This window comes from Pelmatolapia mariae, linkage group LG22, assembly GCF_036321145.2.
Source record: "Pelmatolapia mariae isolate MD_Pm_ZW linkage group LG22, Pm_UMD_F_2, whole genome shotgun sequence".
In the NCBI taxonomy this organism is placed as follows: Eukaryota; Metazoa; Chordata; class Actinopteri; order Cichliformes; family Cichlidae; genus Pelmatolapia; species Pelmatolapia mariae.
Window position 1 is genome coordinate 19197359 of NC_086245.2, and position 19921 is coordinate 19217279.

Consider the following 19921-nt stretch of genomic DNA (forward strand, 5'->3'; position numbering starts at 1 on the left):
GGTAGTTCCCTGGCTTGGAAATCTTGACTTTTTGACAGTTTTCTGCATAAATTGGCCTTAATTTCCTAGAACAAGAAGACCTTGTTATGAAAAGTGGGTGTTATTGGTCGGAAAGGAAGGTTTATCACATAGTAATTTGATATTTCTAGACGATCAAACCCACACAATCTAATCCTTCAAATGCTCCAGATGCTCTGAAGATTGCACTTACTCATTGTGGGCATGAATGTCATGGTAATTTTTAGACTTTCCATGATTTCCCTGAACTGGGGTGCATGTAGCTCTTGGGCAAGGTACTAACCCCAAGTTGTCTAACTCCAATCCATCTGTCGGAGTATGAATGTGTGGGAATGTTGGATAGAAAGCACTTGAGCAGGTAGAGTAGACAAGTGCTAAATGAGAACCAGTCTATTTACTGTAACGGTTCTTTTTGCAGGGTGAAATGATTGTTCAGCATACATCTTTAAGGACTTTAGTTAAAAAGAAATGCACAAGTTTGAGTTTATTTTGGATATTTTGTAAACCATATAAGGTGAAATGTACTCACATGTCACTAATATTTGGTGAATGTCCCTTAGTGAGTCGCACCTCAACTACACTCTCTTGGTAGGCATCAACAAGCTTCTGGTGTCTGGTATAGCGTTCATTTAAATCAGTTGGTTTCTTGGTACGGATCTGGCTTTTAGGCCTCTTTCACAATTTTTCAATAGGGTTGAGGTCGAGGCTTTGGGAAGCCTACTCCAGCAATGTAATGTCACCCTACTTTATCTATTACAAAGCCAGTTGTCGTGTGTGTTTGGGATCATTCTCCTGTTGGAACACCCAACTGTCTTCAAGTTTCAACCATCTAGATGTTGATTTGAGGTAAAGTTCTAGCTAATTTGTCTAGTGTACTACTGGCAACAAAACAGCCCTAGAGCATGATGCTACCACCATGATGCTTGACAGTTGGTAGTGTTCTTAGGCGTAAAAGCCTCACCTTTATTCCTCCAAATGCACCTGGTGTCATTGTGACCAAATAGCTTTAGTCTTGACTTGCCTGATCATTGCTTCTTTAACCAACACAGCAGTTTTCAGTTGTGCATTTATGTAACTAGAGTTACATGATAAATTTGCTTTTGGTGACACTAAATGTGGAACACATGAGTGATGACTGCTAAAACAGCCTCTGTACACCTATATACATACTGAATTTAAAAACATATATTATTTATTACATTATTCAAATTTACAAGAACTGATTGATTTTTTTATTGTAGTAATTACTGTATTTTTAAACTGAAGGGGGGATATTTTTTATTAGATTTTTTTACAAGCTGTCCATTGCAAATCCTTAATTTAAAATGAACAAGTGTTATCCTGTTTTAATGGTGTGCAACATGAATTTAAAAAAAAACGGAGTAAAGTTACTCCGTTGCGTTTTTGATGTTTGCATATTTGGTGCTGACTGTCGTGTGTTTACGTCCATATTCTGAATTTCCTGAGCCAGACAGAAGGACTTTAAGTCATGAGGCAGGCCTCCCCTCCACCTACCCCTCCCACCCGCCTTTCAGGGCCAAAATAGCGTGTGTGCCCCACTCAGAAAAACAGACTTGAGAGTGCGCCACGTCCAGGGTCCGAGCGGTGCGTCATTATTGACCAGAGAACGCGAAAGGTCTGCAGCCATCTTCTGTGGACTGGACTCTTCTTCTTGCTCGACACTGACATGAATGAAACACTGACCTCCCGTTTGGACCTCGTCGTCGTAACCGGGCCGAGTGGTGTTTATGTGCAGGAGAAGTGAGGAGAGGGCTGATGAGACGCGATGTTGTTCTGGCAGCCGTACACTGAAAACTTCCGAGCCCCCCTACAGAGACAGAACAGCGGCTATACGAGGTATCCGCTCATGTACACCTCAAATGTAAATGTTTGGTTTAGTTTATATCCTCACAGTGTGGGTGTTTGGAGCTACAACAATACCTGTTAATAAATAACTGGGTGAAAAGGTCAGCGCCCTGTCGCTGTATTTGCATCAGAGATATAACATTATTTTTACGTGACACTGAGGGGTGTTTGCATGCCCACAGGGTTCATATTTGTTGACAGTAACGACTTTTTGTAGATATGTGTTATAGTTTCAGGGAGGCAGAGCGCAACTACAGTTGGACACAATGACGGAAGCTCGAAGGTTGCTGATTGGCTAATAATTCTGCGCTGGGCACAGAGGGCGGCCTCTGATTGGCTGGACTCAGTCTTTGGCATCCTTCCCGAGGCTGGCGGTGGCAGCCCTGCGGGCTTCAGAGACCGACAGTCTGTGTGCTGAGGGAGCCATGTTGATGCTCGGTTTTGTGTCAAACGCTTCATTTTGGATGGTTAACGGACTGCGTGTTAAAAATAAGGAGCCCCGGCGGTGATTCCAGCCCCGCGATGAGAAGAGGAGCGCGGAGTGGGATGGTAGAGGGAGCGCCAGAGGAGAGCCGCTCTTAGGTCACCGGACGTAGCTGAAAGCAAGTGAAGTTGATGCTAGTTAGCTTCATAGCTCGGTAGCAACAGCTGGTGCGGGGCGCTGCGTGGGATGCGGTGTGTGGATTAAAACGATATTTTTTCCTCCCTCTGCTTGTGTCGTTCTGCTGAACAAACGTCAGTCGGACTGTATGAAGACTCGATACTTGAAGCAACAAAGGCGCTGCTGAATTCAGGCTAGCTGGCTTAAGCTTCCTTTTCAAAGCTAGCTGATAGCTAACATTAGCATGCTGACAATCAGCTCGGATCTTCAGTCACGACTAACTATTTACTCGCTGAGTGGGTTCTAGGTTACTTTCGGGCAGTCTGCCTGTCTTGGAGCACCCCTTTGTGCGAAAATAAACTCTCAGAACTCGAGTGGAGATATGGCAATGCATCCAGTCTCTGTGGAAAGCTACCGGTTCGCCTGCCCAGCTTGCCAGGGAGCGGCTAGCGGGCTAGCAGCATAACTTTCCTCTCACGGGTGTCATTCAGAAGCTGCAGAGCTCACTTCCTCTATAAGCCGACCTCTCGTACCTGAAGCAAGCTGGCGGCCATCCGAGTAGAAGCCGAGGACAAGGAGCTGGGGCCGATGGCCTGGGTGCTGAAGATGGACGACGCCACCATCGAGTCGGGGCTGGTTCACGACTTCGACGCCAGCCTGTCCGGCATCGGGCAGGAGCTGGGCGCTGGAGCCTACAGCATGAGGTTAGAGAGACTGAAGACAACATGCCAGTCCCAGCTTCAGTGGGTCGTTGGCAAGAACAGCTCTCTGAGTGTTAACATTACAGCCCCCCTGGGTGTGTTACTCCCTTTGTGCTGGGTGTTATGGTTTCTCTTTGTTTTGGGATTTGGACTCGTAGTAGTCACTGCAGGGTGCCACGATCAGGGATGAAGATTAATTTCTCTAAACACACACAAAGGCAGGGAAGGGGACACGTGTCATACTGCCAGGGTCAAAGATGTTGTTTTTTTGTTTTTTTAATCAGTCTGCACTGTTTCTCAATGCACGCGTATGCTGCCAGGAGATGGGTAAAGTTTTTGTTACACCCAGGAAGTCAGGAAGACACTGTTTTGGTTTTAAGAGCAGGTCTGTGGCTTTGTTTCTCATAATCAGGGTTATGTGAAAACAAGCGGCTGCACATGTCTAGGCAGATGGGACTGAATTTAGACTCTTTTTAATGGAGCTGTTCTAGGTTATAAATGAAATTGCTCAAGCATTTTCTCCTCCCTCAATTCAGGACATATATGCACCTCATCTTTTATAACTGAAGCCAGTATTTTTTTCTGTTTACCTGCTCCTGACCTCTCTAAGCAGTGATCCACGATCATATGTTTTTAGTCTGAATATTTTAACTCCGTTTGACATTTTTGAAACTCGTGCTTTTATGCCTTTTTACATCCTCCCGAATGATTTTCCTCAGAAAATGTAGCAGCAATTTAGTCACTGTAAATACACTTAGTTTAATGTATCTTTTTACACTAGCACACCATCATGTTTGGCCCATTTGTTTGTGGGGGCAATCATACTAAACTGCTTAGGTTACTGTGCCTGTTTAAACATACTGAAGTCTAGAAAGTTTAGCATTGTTTTGATTTGTATGAGCACTGTTATTTTCAGTGGTGCCCATTATTATCAAGTGGTAGCAGCCTTGACTATGGCTATCTAGAATTTTATATAAAATAATAATAATTATATTTTTTATTTATTTATTTTTAAATCGTCCATTTTTTTTTCAATATTGTTTTCATCCCATGTTCATTTAGTTTGTACTTGTTTGGATTTTCCCAGAACATTTTCACACAATACCCAGCTCTAGTTGCAAACACAGCCTCTTTGTCACTATGCAGAAGAAATACAGAGAATCCTGGCCTGTGACTCCAATAGTATTGGAAATCTAAAATTAATTAATTAATTTCTCATTGCATGGTTATATTTATCCTAAAACTGTTTCACCACACAGGCAGTCCATAAGCATACTACATCTTTTTTTAGTGGTGTTTCACCAGTAGCAAACTTAGATTGAACTGTTGGGAGTCTGGTGACTCTGAGATGTTGTGAGGTAAATCTGCGGTTCCTAATTTGGACCCATTTATTAGAGGAAGATGTCTCTTCAGATCAATGCAGAGTTAGTTTTTCAATGACAATGACCCACAGCTTATAGCAGTCCTATGCTATAACCTTTACACTAATCTGATCTTAGTCCAGTTTAAATGTCTGTGCCCTCTTGTACCAAAGACCACCATCAACATTCCAAATAAAGGAGCGTCTTTTGGAAGATTGGCATTCATCCCTGCAATAGATTTCCAGAGAGCTGTAAGACGAATGCCAGCGTGTGGTGGAGGTTTTCAGGTATTACTGGCCCAACCCCTTATTTAAACACATTGTGTTGGTTTTTGCCAAAATATCTCACCTGCCTGTACACGCAGAGCCCAATAAACATGCAGTCTAGTAACAAATTTTATCTTCATAGTGCTGGTTTTAATATAATAACAAGCCAGTTTTTCCCTGGTTTCTGGTTGGTCAGGTTATTCCAGCATTTATGCTGATAGTGCATAAGCACACTGGCTGGGCAGCACTACTTGAGAATAATCTGTCTGCAGAGGATGCATGTGCATTTCCTGCAACTGTGCTGTCATAGTACATCCGACAAGGGGACGAGAACCTCTCTGGGGAAGCAGCTGAATGATGGTGTGAACTGTCACAATACCAGTACAGGAAAGGTTGAGACTTGCTGGTCATTAGTCATTGGATTTTCCATTTTCGGAGGGTAGGGGTAAATAAATAAATTCCTAATGTTTAAAAGAGTCACCAAATATATCTTGAAGTCCATATGTGTGGAAAGACTGAGCTGAGTAACTTTGTTATAAACCACCTGTTCAATTAGTAATTCTTAGTATGCGTGCACTGCTATGTAACAGGTTAATGGGAGGTCGTGATATTTGCATGATGAAGGCAAGCCCGCCGAGGGCATACATGTGCTTTATCTGCATCCGTCTGCTTTTAGCGTGTGTTTATCTGAGCATGACGTAGGTGTGTGCCTGTCACTTATGTGTGTAAGCAAGATTACTGGTATTCAGGGGATGGTATGCATTGACAGTATTAGTTTCTGCTTCAGACATAGTGCTGTCTGTCTGTGGTGCAGGGGTGGGTCGTGGGTGTGTTTGGAGTCAGCAGCCGATGGGAACAGAATGTCTCGGTGTTATTCAGTGGAACGAGCTCCTCAGATTTCAGGAAGCAGATGTAGTTTTCGTGGGCAGCATGGTTTAGCTGGGTTGTGGCACCCATGTTGGTGCTGCCTGGGCTCGCTCGCTCTGCAGAGAAAACACACCGGCGAGTGATTGAGAGAAAGCGATACAGGGCAGGATAAATCTAGCAGGCAGCTGTTTGAAAGACTTCGTTGTTTTGAGGAGGGTGCTGCAGGAATTATTTGAAATTTGGCAAGTAGGTTTTAGTTTGGCTCCAGATTAGTTTTCCAGGTAATGAGATGCCCTGATCTACATATCTTTGCACAGATAGGACTTCTTTTTTTGCACATGCACACACTCCTCACACTTCTCTGTGCCCTCATTGACACTCCCACAGCATTTGTCAGGGTGAGCCAAGTACGGGAACGTTGTCTAGAGTGGCTGCCAAGCGTGAGAGATGGTATATGTCAGCAGCTCAGGCTATCTCTGGGTGTTTCTGTTCATTTATCCTCCTGCGGACTCATGCATACATAATTAGAGAGACAGTTTGATCGATGGAAAGTCTTCGTCACTTATTCTAAAAAAAGGTGATCCATTAAATTATTCCACACTGTGACAGGGAAATATTGCCCAACTGAAAGTGACATATCAAGAGTGACGTGAGAGAGTTTAAATCACACAAACATTTGAGAGAAGGTCGTCCAGTACTGATGAATAAATACACGATTTCCTTTGCCTTCAGGAAGGTCACAGTGATTATGTTGTCATCAGGATGGAGCTCACATGGTGCTGGAGATTCAAACTAACTTTGAGACAAAAGCTAGTTGAAAAATATTGAGACCAGTGCCAAGGAAAATACGCCAAATCAGCTCCTAACGGGGAAAACTTGTCGCTCACAACTGTTCTTGTATTGTTGTTTTTTTTGTTTTTCCCTCGCTGACTTGTTTGTCTCTATCTCGCCCCTCCTAGTGATGTGCTGGCTCTGCCAATCTTTAAGCAGGAGGACTCCAGCCTCCCTCCTGAAAATGAGACCAAAAATCCCCCATTCCAGTATGTGCTGTGCACCGCCACCTCGCCCGCTGTCAAGCTGCATGACGAAACGCTCACATACCTAAACCAAGGTGAGACCTAAAGGACGGCAGGTGATTTTGGGAGGGGGGTTGTTGACCCGGTTTTACACGACCCACTTTGTGTTGCATGGCTGCCTGTCCACAATCCAACATCAATAAATAATGAGCGCATTAATTTAATGCATTTCAGAGGGATCACTGTAAAATGAAACTCTTACTGATGTGAATGCTAGCCTTGTGTGGCCTCTACGTGACACACTAAGATCTGCCTATTACTGAAATGTATTGTAATGCAAGTTGAATGCATAACAAGACGTTATTATTCCAGGTTATTTAACATATCAATACACACAGTTTTTATTTATTTATTTATTTATTTAAACACAGCTCAGGGGCCTTGTTTTACGGTGGTTTGGTCATACAGGCGAGATTTTGTGGTTTTTCTTGGAAAAAGTTGTTTTGTTTTGTGTAACACTGTACTGCCCTCCAAACACTCCATTACCCCCACTGACTGTTACTTTCTCAGTGCATTAATAATGATTATCTGTCCAACTCAGTGTTTTATTTGCTCGTTTGTTTGTTTTTTGCCGGTAATTTTTACTTTTAAAATGCAAGATTTACAAGTTAACTTAATTTTTTATTAGAATTGTTTTGTATGAAAACAAAACCAGCAAAGTAAGAAATTCATCATATGGTCTAAACGGCTGTTTTTGCTGTGCATATAACAATAAAATATCATAATAAAGCCTGTGAAGGAGTTTGATAGAGAGCAGGGTCAGGTATTTTCTGATCGTTGGGGTTTATATTGCTCATATTGTAGCGATAGAAAGTACCTTGAGGTGACTGTTGGTGTGAAGTCGTGTTATATAAATAAAACTGGATTAAATTGCATGTAATTAAACTGGAGTGAGCATGAATAAACAAAATACCTGAGCGGTATCTTCACAGGTCAGCCTGTGCAGTGTGAGCATTTGTGCTAATTTTTAGGAAAGACGGTTTACTTGGGCATGCACGTGTTTTTGTCCGTTTCACACAAACTGAAACATAAACCACTGCAGCAGTGACACAACTTTATACCACACTGGGGTGATTTTACAAAACTTCAATCAAGAATCAAAAGGCAAATTTTCCTTCAGGTGTGATCATTTAAAGAGTATAAAATGCAAGCTGTCTCCACAGCAGCACTCAGAGGATTCTGTATCTACTTTTTTGTGTTTTTGGTCTTTGTTCCTGGAAGTTTGATAAGGTTAAACTCTGTAACTACAGAGTCGATAGGCAGACCAGTGAGAGAGTCCAGGATTTATGATAACGGTTTTGTTTGCATAGCACTTATCACAACTAGCATTTCAAAGTTCTTTACACAAAGTGCAATAAAACACAGTCATGTGTAACTAAACAGGCAGGAGTCGGAAGTTAAACTATAACAATAAATTACTAAAAGAACGTTGGGTTGTTTTTTTTTTTTAAAAAGGACCTATAAATGTGATAGCATCAATATATAATGCTCACAGTAAAATAATCAGAAGTTGTAATAAGTAATCCAAAAATGAGTTTTAGTGCCATTAAATCCCAGTATTGTTGAGTGTTTCATCAGAGGAACCATTCCTGCAGTGTCATTCATAAATTTAAAACGATAATAATGAGCCTGTACCTTTTTATTAAGTGTGTTAAATTCAAATATATGTATACACTCACTGTTCCTTGTTAAATCTTTCTTTTTTTTGTTGTTGTTGTGTTTTTTTAATGGTCATCTACTTTCACTCAGGCCAGTCTTATGAGGTGCGTATGTTGGACAACAGGAAGCCAGGGGAGTTACCGGAGCTCAACAACAAGATGGTGAAGGTGAGAGGATCCTCACAGCTCGAGGACAATCATGCATCTGTGTCTGTAAACGGGACACTTTATATCTAATGTGTGTGTCTGTGTGTGTAGAGCATAGTGCGAGTGGTGTTTCACGACCGTCGGCTGCAGTACACAGAGCACCAGCAGCTGGAGGGATGGAAGTGGAACCGTCCTGGCGACCGTCTCCTTGACATCGGTAAAGATGCGTGCCGAGAAATGTTTGCTTAGACTGTCCCGGTCATGTGTGTGATTTGTAACTCAAATATTTCTCTGTGTGTGTGTCTGTGTATCAGATATCCCCATGTCAGTGGGCATTGTGGAGCCAAAGACTCACCCCTCCCAGCTGAATGCTGCAGAGTTTCTGTGGGACTTGAACAAAAGAACTTCTGTGTTTGTGCAGGTAACACTCAGACATCCTCTGACACTCATTCAAACCACAGAGAGACACGCACACATACATCCTCTCTCTTTGAGCCACCTGCTCAGCGTGCTGCTGAATTTCCACATCAAACACGTTTTGACTTCATCGTGTCTACCCGCCGTCTGCAGGTGCACTGCATTAGCACAGAGTTCACTCCCAGGAAGCACGGCGGAGAGAAGGGCGTCCCCTTCAGGATCCAGATCGACACGTTCGCCCTCGGAGACGGCGGAGACTACACGGAGCACCTCCACTCTGCCTCCTGCCAAATTAAAGTCTTCAAGGTGCTCAGTCAATCTTAAGCAGGGCACGTTTGAAACTGTGCCAGCACTCACCACTTACATCTCTTCTTCTCTGCTTCCTGTTTAGCCAAAGGGGGCAGATCGCAAGCAAAAGACTGACAGGGAGAAGATGGAGAAACGCACAGCTCAAGAGAAGGAAAAGTACCAGCCTTCTTACGATACCACTATCCTGTCAGAGGTCGGTACAGGGCTGCTGTGAACTCCTAGGCTTTATGTGACTTTAACACTAACTAGCTTATAATACTAACAAGCTTCCAGGTTCAGTTCTTGTTCATAATACAAAAGACTCCATCACTGCCAACCAGTCTGAAAATTACAATGCTTTGGATTTAAGAACTAACGAACAGCAATAACTTTATTCAGAAAGCTGCTGAAGTCATATAATCCTCTTAATTCGTTGGCCGTGGTTTCTCACTGTTTCTCACATTCAAGTGTAGAAATGTCAGTGACTCTGAAACAATCAGTTACTGCGTGTTTAAACCTCAGATCATCAAAAATACGACGATCGTGTTGAGCCCAAAAATAAAAACCTTCCTTTGATTTATTTTGGGGGGAGGTGGTCTTTTTTTAAAAAATAAAAATCATTTGAGACCATCAGTGTCACAGAAATGTTTGGCACTTTGCGCTGTGCAGTGGCACAGATTTGATGTCACATTAGTTTGCCAGGTGTGTTTAAAGTTAGGAGAGCCGTGTTTGTTCACACGGCTGTCATCTTTCCTTCTTTCCGCCTCATTTGTTTATAACAAGTTCACCAAATCAGAGGCACGCTGCTGCTGTGAAACAACAACCGGATAACTGGTTAGTATTTCTGTGCCCAGCTATCATCTAGTCGACTTGCAGCACACAACTGAAGTGGATTTAGTGCCACTTTGTGTGGTTTTACCATATTTTCTCAGATACTGAACAGACTTTTATTGTCAGCTCAACTGTTTGTCTAGACCAATGATTCCCAATGTGTGGGCTGCAACCCCCTGTGGGGTCTAAATGGGCCACAGCGGGTCCAGTGTGCCCAGTATCCCTCCTGCACACATTCAGGCGATCTTGCCTCTCTAACATTGTCTCTACACCGGTCAGCCTGAGCTGTTCCTTTGATGTACTCCCTCCTGCTCGCTCCCAGTGAAAGTTAAGTTAACTGATATTCTTAATTCTCCTATAATAGAAATGTAAATGGATGGGACTGTATCATTTTAATCTGTGAAGCGTTTATATGACTAAATCCTACAGGATGAGAAACATATTTCTATTTTATTTATGTTTTATAACCAACTAATAAGCTTTTGGCTTATTTCTTATTGGATTCTGTAGGATTACATCTTTTTAGGGTTATTTTAAAATCAAAAGTGTTTCTATATTAGAATCTTGTTTTGACTTGGGTTTTGTAATTCATTTTAAAATTGCCATTATTTATTGTTATTCTTAATTTTGGGGCTTTTTTTGCTCCTGAACGTTTTCTTGTCACTAATTGTAAAGATTTTAATTTTGAAACTAAAGCTGCTGATAGAAGATCAGGTTCAACAATTCCATCACTGGAGCATGAATAAATGAAAGCACAAAGGAAATGCTTTGTTAGGTATGTGTGACCATCAGTTGGGCGTTTTTACTGAAGTTTTGGGCGTGCCACTGAAAATGTTTATATTTCAAATGAAGCTGCAGGGGTGTTTGGGAATAGCTGGTCTCGACTAAATAGTTGTGTTAATGTGACAAAAGGGATTTATTTTAATTTGTTCTGTTTGTTCTAGCTGATTATATAAGTGAGATTTTTCAGGGTCTTCTCATATGTACACCCCCCTTAAACATCGCTCCACACAGATGGTCATCAAACCAGCTACAAACTGCACTCTTGGTGTCACAGCTTTGCTAAATAATGCTACAGTAACACTAGAGAAAACGGGTCCGAGAACGCAGCACAACCAAAATTACTGCAATTGCAATAAGCTTGTGACCTCGTTGGCTTTAAAATAGTTGCTTTGAAGACGAGGTGTGCAACCAGTTGCTGTCTTCAAAGCAACTTTCTGTTTTCAGTTTAAGATGGACCCAGGTTAAGTTGGAAATTATGCACAATCTGTTAGTGATTAAATGGTCATCGGCCTCCATAGACATTCACATTAATTTCTTTTATTCACAGTCCAGTCAGAACTTCATACAGCTGAAACAGAGATTCCTTCACAAGTGATGACGTAGTTGCTGCAAGACGGCAATTTGACAACAGTACAGGTGCTCGGCAACCTCGCTTTTAAACATGAATATAACCAGAATACAGCCACTATTGCAAAGAGATGCATCACAGACGAGGTGTGCCTATAAATTAGACCACAGTCTATGACAGTCAGTCTTGAGTCAGACCGTGATTGTTTGGAGACAGGTTACCTCCCATTCAATCACTTTGCAAACAAAAAGTCAGCCAGAGGTCAAGGATGTCAGACAGTCGGCCTTAGTTGGTAGCTGCAACTACTTGCAGCAAAAGAATCACAGGCTGATTGCTGAAAGTTTTCCCAGTGGAGGATGTCGTTCTATTTTTACTGTAGTGTGACTGAGTCATAAAGCATAACATGGACAAACTGTAAACATAACAAACATAAAACCACTTATGTCAGAACATCAGTTTTCTTAACACCTCATCCAGTTCAGGCTTTTGGGGTCTGGAGTCCTTCCCAGCTGACATTGTGGGAGAGGTGGTGATCCTCCCCAAAGATCGCCGGTCTGTCGGAGGGTTTATATCAGAACATGCGTAACATTTTAGCCGACATTCGTCAGCTTTGCCGCTTCGGCCTGTAGCAGCCAGAAGGGTCTGTTTCTTCCACCAGTAAGGGCCGGCCAGCCTTTATTTATTAGCATCAATCATGCTCTGCACCTTTTATCAGAGACCCAGCTTTTAATTCATTTTCACTGTTGCTGCAGTGACATAACTTCTCACTTAGAGGAAAATGGTTTGCAAAAAACACTTTGAATCTTTTGCGGCATGTATTAAAATCAGTTAGTAATGAAGTCTAAAGAATTGCCTTTTATCAAATATATTACATTTCTTTTGTGAAATAGTGTCTCTGCTCCTTTTCTGTGACAACACTAATATTTTTTTGTTATATTCATAAAGGTGTTTTCATATTTCAGTGATATAAGCGGAGATGTTTGGCGGGTGAGGGTGAAACTCTCCTCAGACTGTTTTAAAATGCGCTCAAATGTTATTATTGGATTATAATTACGGTGATAACTACACCTCTGTATCTGTTCCCCACATATCTAGTTGGAGGTTTTAGTTGTTTGTGTGATAACCGCTGGCTGGCTGGCTAATCTCTGCTGTGTGTCTGTATGTAGACGAGGCTTGAGCCCATCATAGAGGATGCGGGCGACCATGAGCTGAAAAAGTCCAGCAAGCGGACACTTCCCGCTGATTGTGGCGACTCCTTGGCCAAAAGAGGCAGTGTAAGCATCCTGCTCTGCTCTCCTCTTCCTCCTCTTAATCACTCCACACACTGTCTGCCACCTTTTTTAGGACCCATTGTTGATTAGTGAGGCCCTCAGTTGCTGTTTAGGGGATGTTGTACTGAACTTGACTTTAGGCTAGATGGAGCTAAATTTCCTTCACCTGTTGTTTCTGTGTAGTTTGAGCTGCTTGTGTCAATAAGTGCGCTTTCCACAGTGCTCTCCTTGGCCAGACAACGCCTACACCAGCACCAACCAGGCAGCTACTCTCTCCTTTGCCTCCACCCCACTGTCGACCTACACGACCTCCTCAGTACTGGACAGGTACCTTGAACGTGTGTGTGCGGTGTGAGTGAGAGACCTTTCTGTTTTTTAGGTAAAGTGTATACGGGTCCTAAATCAACGTCTCTGTTTTCCAGTGACTCGTCCTCACCCAATCACCAGGCAGACCCTGGCAGCCATGGCAACTCGGAGGTTAGTGAAAAGTGACACATCTGCATGAACAGAAAGTTAAAGGTGTTTGTGAGAGGTGTAAGAGAGACTCAGGTGTAGATGATAACGTAATTGATTGCTTTGCCGCGTGTGCGCTGAGTCACTGTCAGACTGTAATGACTCGGCTGAACAGTGCAGAGGCGCTGTTAATGGTTTTAGTAACATTTGTTCTGTTCTTAAAATCGCAAATGAAAACGTCTGCTGTGACGAACACCTGCTGCCGTGTCACATGATATGATTTCCTCCCTTAATGACACAGGGTTAAGATTTTATTGCATTTTGTGGTTAAATCCATGTTTGTTTTTGATGAGCAGCAACATTTATTCCAGCAGATATTTAGATAACTTTTTCTGCTGTTATTACCTTTCATTTGAATTCTCTCCATTTGAGTTGCATTTGAACATTGGAAGCATATTTCTTCCCATTTATCTGCCATTATATCTCTGTGTAATATGAAATGTAGTGTTTTCAGTTACAGAGAGGAGAAAATGGTATAGGTGACTGACGAATGTCTCACCTCCACTCTTCAGTTGAGTTTGGATCCATGACTTTTTTCTACTCTTTGTTTTATTTGAAATTGTCTAAAGTTTCTTTTCCACTAGCGCCTGCTCCATTCAACTTTACTCAGTTTTGGTCATTTTCTATTGCAAGTCAGTAAAGCTCAATGTGGGTGGGGTTGTTATAGCGAGGTGGCTCTTAACTCCTGTGATGTCATTTGTTTGCGACACAAACGCTACAAAACAATGGAGGACATTGAGGCGTTGGTGTACATGTTGCTAAACTGATGGTAAATGTCTGCACCGCTTCATGTGTCGCCATTTCCCCCGTTTCCGGCTTTCAAAAATGGCATCGCTCATGAGTAGAGTGACGTCACTCCCGTGCCAGTCAGTGTCATGCAGTCTGTTGGCGTCATATTTTTGGTACCAGGTACTACCACCTAATATAAAACCCTAAAAGTCGAGTCGAACTGAGTAGGTTCTAGTGGAAAAGAGGCTTTAGTGCCCTCAGTTTTAATCCAAATATGGTTTAGCTCAGTAGGGCTGAGTTGTGTTAATGTGTCGACCCCCTGTTTGCTCCTCTTTACAGCAGTTGAGCCCCACTGCCTCCATACAGGACACACAGAAGTGGCTGCTGAAAAATCGCTTCAGCTCCTACACACGGCTCTTCTCTAACTTCTCAGGTATGCACAGGCAGTTTGTCAGACACACAGCATGGTCAGGCACGGTCATGATGTTGAAAGACGTGCACGTGTATTAGAAGTGACCGGATGTCCTCCCTTTTTATTTATTTATTTGTTTTAAGGTTCTGATTTGTTAAAGCTAACCCGGGACGATCTAGTCCAGATTTGTGGCCCAGCAGATGGGATCAGGCTCTTCAATGCACTCAAATCCAGGTAGGTCACACGTGAGTGGCTGCTTCTGGTAAATACAAAGCAAAAAAAAAAGTTAAAGAGAGAGAGAGAGGCATAACATGATGTCACCCACAACAAAAACACAGCGAGTTATCTCCCATCATGCCAGCTCCAGGCTCTGTGATACACCACCCACGCTGTTTTCTTGTGTATGCAGGTCAGTGCGTCCCAGGCTGACAGTGTATGTCTGTAAGGAGTCCCCTCAAGAGAGCCCCCTGCTGGACAGACACAGCACTAACGAAAATGGAGAACACTGTCTCTCCTCTGGTTTACACGGTAAAGAGGAACAGATGCTGCTGATATTAATCAGGGACCAAATGCCGTCTGTGATTATTATCATGACTGTGGAACCGGTCTGGTGTGTTTCTGTGCAGTGTACCATGCTCTGTATCTAGAGGAGCTCACAGCTGCAGAACTCATCCGCAAGATGGCGTGCGTGTGCAGCATTCCACTGGGAACGATCAACCAGGTGTACCGACAGGGTCCTACAGGCATACACATCCTGCTAAGCGACCAGGTACACACGCACACACACACTCTCTCTCTTTATATTTTGAGTGTCACATTCATGGCCCTGAATGACTCATGAAGTGGAAGTCTTTAATTAAAAAACAGTGGAATAAATGGTAAGTGGGCTGGTGCCTAGCTAGTGCACTGAGAGCATTCACACACACATGCTTTTAACCTCTGCTTTAAGTACTTTCTAACAATCACACACACACACACACACACCCTGACTGATGCTTCAGGGGAAATTTGGGGTTCAAGGATACTCAAAGAAGACCCACTCTACCTCCCAAGCCACAGTCCACCCATAAACAGGAAAATGCCTCACTGTGTGCTTTAGTGGACATGGTGACGTCCTTTTCACTCAGCTTTCAGGATGTACAATACCTCCACAAACACCGTGCTCAGAAATAGGGCACCATAGAAGTTGTGGGTTTGAGATCTGGTTTCGTGTAGTGGTTTACACATTTGCCTAACAAGTGAAAAATACCTATGTTGATCCGAGGAGTGAACCACCAACCCTTCAGTTATCGATGACCTGCTCTGCCTCCTGAGCTACAAACACTCACAGCTTACAGAGGAATAACCGGGCGCCATCATCGTGTCTCTTATTTGCATGTTGTTTATGGGCTCTTTGTGTGTCACACACACTGTGTCGCTCTTCAGAGTCGGACCTGTGTGCTACCGAAACAAACCTTTAACCTGCTGAGAATGTTTCATGAGCTCCAGCGCTTCACCCTGGTTTGTTTGTTTTTTGTTTTGTTTTTTTTATTTCTCTCCCACAGATGGTTTACAACTTCCCTGACGAGAGCTGTTTTTTAATCAGCACTGTCAAAGGTCAGCAGTCTATGCTAACAGATAGAAAGCCACAACCTAGATCGCTGTTTGACGAGGATATAATGTCTCCCTTCACTTTTCCCCTTCTCTGCAGATGAGTCGGGCGAAGGACTCCATCTAATCTTGAAGTAGTGAGGAGGACAGATGGCATCACTAATTCTCCACCCTCTGTTTTGGAGCTGAAGCCTCCCTCTGTCCATCCCTCTGCCTGCCTCTACTCTTTCCCTCTTCTTCCTCCCTGTCTCTCTAAGCGATAGCTCGACGGGAAGCAGACAGACTGCGCTAAAGCCATGTAAATGTTAGAATCTGACATGGGTGTGTCCACTGTTTCATATTGAAAACATTATTAACGAAGGAGATTTAGTTCAAAGAAGAGAGACCGGTGGGATGTGGGATAAAGGGGGGAAAGTTAGCAATGTTCTATGTATTTTTATTTTATTTTATTTTTTAATTTTTTTGTCTTTTGTATGGTTTTTGTGTGGAGATCGGAGGGTGGCGGCTCCGGGAGAGGAGTGGGGGTCGGCAGGAGAAGGAAAGCGTTTCCTTATTGCTCGTTGCCCTTCTTCACAACGCACACAACCAGCACTAGGCCAGTATTTGGTAACCTGTACTGCTGAACAGCATGCGATCTCATACTAACTCGCTTAAAGGAGAATCCCACCGTGCCCTGCTTGTTTAACATTCTCGATGGATTTGTCTTAATAAACCATTAATTAACCAACCACGTATTGATCAGCCAAGCTTGGTAACCCCGGAAAGAAACGGGCGTTTTGTAGATGTTTTTTGTTTTTCTTTGACTTTGTCAGACGGACTGCTTTCATTAACTCTCGTCTCGCGAAGTCGTCCTCAGTGATTTACAGCCATATCTCTGTGCTGACGCGACGTCACGCCCAGCTTTCCCGATGCACGTCCTGTTTATTCTGAGCTTTTACTCGTTTTACTTCGTGCTTTATTTATGGATCAGCCGTTTCTTTCATTGAATTTACGTGTTTCTGGTGCCATACTGGCTCTTTTTCTTTCTTTTTCCTTTTTTTTTTTTATTTTTTTAAATAGAGCGATCTTTTACTCACATTTACACACACACACAGAGCACATACACTTCATCTTTGACTCCTCTGCTTTGTGTACTGACTTTGAAACACTCTTTCAGAGATATGTGATTCTTGGCCGTTTGTGTGCAAGAAGGAAAAACAAAACAAAAGGACGAAACCTCTTAAGAAAACAGTCAGCCTATCCAAAAACCTCCTATCATGGGGACCAAACAGGTTTTTACATTCATAGGCTTTTTTTTTCTTTCTGCCTGACTCTGGACACCTTAGAAGCATTAAGAGACAATTAAGTCAAATTTAGCAGCGTTGCTTGTGCGCAAAAGTAATAAACCCTCTGTTCCAGGATCTGCTTTGCAAAGAAAAAATACCAAACACCCGCTATCTCCTGGTTTCAATAGTCTTATTTCTGGAGAGCAGAAAACCTTCACAGCACCACATCCACCTTGTATTTTTATGTAGCTGAACGCAGGAAGTCGTGTCTTTCGAGTGCCCTTATCTTTGAAAAAGTGACGGGAAGCCTCTCACTGCTCCTGGGGGGTCAGTTAAGTCAACGTAATCCTTTTTGGTACACGGTGTTTCAGCATTTTTGAAGTGCGTACACTTGAGCGTGTCAGTGTCTGAATGTGTGTGTGTGTGTCTAAGTGTGGACTCGTATCATTTTTCTTTTCTTGCAAAGACTTCATTATGTCAGTTTAAAAAAATAAAAAAAACAAAACTTTTTTCCTGTTGGTATAATGAAACCGTGTTTTAGCTTGCTAATGTAGTAAAGAGCATGTGGAAGATGGGGAAAGGTAGGAAATGGTAATTTTTGTCAGTGACTGTAACCCCTCTGTCTTTTTCCAGACGTTAGAGACCAAGCCTGCACTGAAGAAATTCACAAAATTCAAGCTTGATGTGTAGTCAGTAGTCCTACTGCCCCTACCCTCTTCTTAACCGAGAAGGAGAACAAAAAAATAAATAAAACAGAATGTCGAGACTAAAAAAAAAAGTTTTTTGTCTCACCACACGCCAGAGCCAGGACTGTAGCTCTTGTGGTGTTTTAGGAGGACGTGAGCGCCGCAGCGCAGTAAAGCTGTGGTCATCAGCTCAGACATTAATAGAGCGAGTCCGGCGAACTCTTGATTAGCAGTTTTGGTCCGCTGAAGGCCTGACCGCGTGACTGTCTGTGTGACTGTGTGTAAGAGAGTGCGAGCTCGAGAGGTGACCACTGTTGATGTACAGCCTAATGTCTGATGATGATGATGATGATGCTTCTCATGTACACAGTATCATATGCTGGAGATGTACACAACCACGTGCTGGGAATAAATGATTTCATAACTTTGTCTGGTGTCCTGCTTTATTATTTTTATTTTTTTTTGTCTTTTTCACCCAAAAACTAAACTTGCAAAATGAAAATAATGGATGATGGATATAATGGATATTTTTATTTTTCTGTAGGTAGGTTTGATAAACACTTGTTTGTTTGTTTTTTAATTAAGTATTCTGGCAATTATGTTGTTGTTCAGGCATTAGAAAGATTAAAATGATGGTCAATGATTTATAACTTAGACTTCATAGATTTGCAAATTTGAGCTGCTTTAGGGGTGACCACTGTGAATCATCTGCCTCCATCTCATCTTATCCAAAGCAGCATCCTGTCACAACAACCCTCTGCAATGTCCTCCTTCACTACATTCATGAACTACCTCTGTGGTCTCCCTCTTTAACTCCTGCCTGGCAGCTCCATATTTAACATCCTTTGTCCAGTATATCCACTATCCCTCCTCTGCACATGTCCAAACCATCTTGTCTCTCCACAGATGGCTCAACTTGATGGTCCCTCTGATGTGCTCATCTCTAATCTTGTCTGTTCTGCTCACTTCCACATTAAAGTCTCAACATCTTCAGCTCAGCCCCCTCTCTTTTTATCAGTGTCACCATCTCCAACCATACGTCACGTCAGGTCTCACTACCATCTTGTAAACCTTCCCTTTGACCCTTGCTGATATCCTTCTGTCAAAAATCACCTCTGACATCATCTCCACCCCTCCTCCACTCTTTTCCTTACCTCTCTTGTGTACTGTCTGTTGCTTTGGATGGTTGACCCCAGGTTTTTAACCCTGTCCACCTTCATCCTCTGCTCCTCGGAGCTTCTCTGTTCCACCTGTTTAATTCACACACGTGTATTCTCTTTTACTTCTACTTACTTTCATTCCTCTTCACACCTCTCCAGGCTCTCATCCACCTGCTCCCCACTGTCCCCACACATCACAATGTCATCTGCAAACATCACAGTCTTCATCTATCAGGCTCTTCGTCATCACTCATGGTTTTCCTTTAAGATTATGGAGTACTCCTTTAGTGATGCAGGCAATCACATTATTTTTTGTTAGCTTTAGCCAATAAATTCAGTTAGTGAACATGCAAAAACATCAGCTGTGACACATAATGAACAGCTGTTTATTCTGTTTATTTTGTTTTTGTTCCTGTTGCACTGCACACTGACAAAGGTGATGGTGCAGAACAGTGGCCTTTTGTTGCAGGACAATTAAATGAGGCACCGCATTGACTCATAATTTATCAAGCAGATTGTGAGCACAAAACACCTGCCTGTGATCCCCCAAAGCAGATGTTTGGGACCCAAAATCATGCTAATTGTCACTCTGGTTTTTTCTTATCAGAGGCTGTATCACACCTGGGCTGAGGAGTGAATATAGCAGGTGCAAATTAATTACCAAACCAGACAAAAACCCACATCATTGTGTCTACATTCTGGGGGATATGCCTCTCCTCAATAATCATCTTTACTGACAAATGTTTGCACATAACTGTCTCACCATTTTGGTGACAAAGTAGAAAATGAAGAAACAAAAGAAAGGATACATGAAATTATAGAAAATAGAATTTATAATGTGTAAAAT

At 42.6% G+C, this 19921-nt stretch overlaps 1 protein-coding gene across 3 annotated transcripts; it reads left to right on the forward strand.

Annotated features, from left to right (window-relative positions):
- The first annotated feature begins 1593 nt into the window (after positions 1-1593).
- ubp1 (upstream binding protein 1) lies at positions 1594-18343 on the forward strand. 3 transcript variants are annotated; one of them, XM_065470938.1, is made up of 16 exons: positions 1594-1875; positions 6640-6791; positions 8506-8582; positions 8673-8778; positions 8876-8982; positions 9132-9284; positions 9370-9480; positions 12615-12722; positions 12940-13046; positions 13142-13196; positions 14301-14394; positions 14517-14607; positions 14783-14901; positions 15000-15142; positions 15918-15969; positions 16064-18343. In XM_065470938.1, the coding sequence occupies exons 1-16, from the start codon at positions 1805-1807 to the stop codon at positions 16099-16101; spliced, it is 1584 nt and encodes a 527-aa protein (XP_065327010.1). In that variant the 5' UTR covers positions 1594-1804; the 3' UTR covers positions 16102-18343. The 3 variants fall into 3 exon arrangements, with proteins under 3 accessions (XP_065327010.1, XP_065327011.1, XP_065327009.1); XM_065470937.1 differs by lacking the exon at positions 1594-1875 and adding an exon at positions 2248-3189; XM_065470939.1 differs by lacking the exons at positions 1594-1875; positions 12615-12722 and adding an exon at positions 2246-3189.
- Positions 18344-19921: the final 1578 nt, after the last annotated feature.

Coding starts and splice junctions, on each gene's coding strand:
- ubp1 (XM_065470937.1), top strand. CDS start 3,074: ATGGCCTGGGTGCTGAAGATGGACGACGCCACCATCGAGTCGGGGCTG. Junction 6,792..8,505: donor GCTCACATACCTAAACCAAG/GTGAGACCTAAA, acceptor ACTTTCACTCAG/GCCAGTCTTATGAGGTGCGT. Junction 14,902..14,999: donor TCTCTCCTCTGGTTTACACG/GTAAAGAGGAAC, acceptor GTTTCTGTGCAG/TGTACCATGCTCTGTATCTA.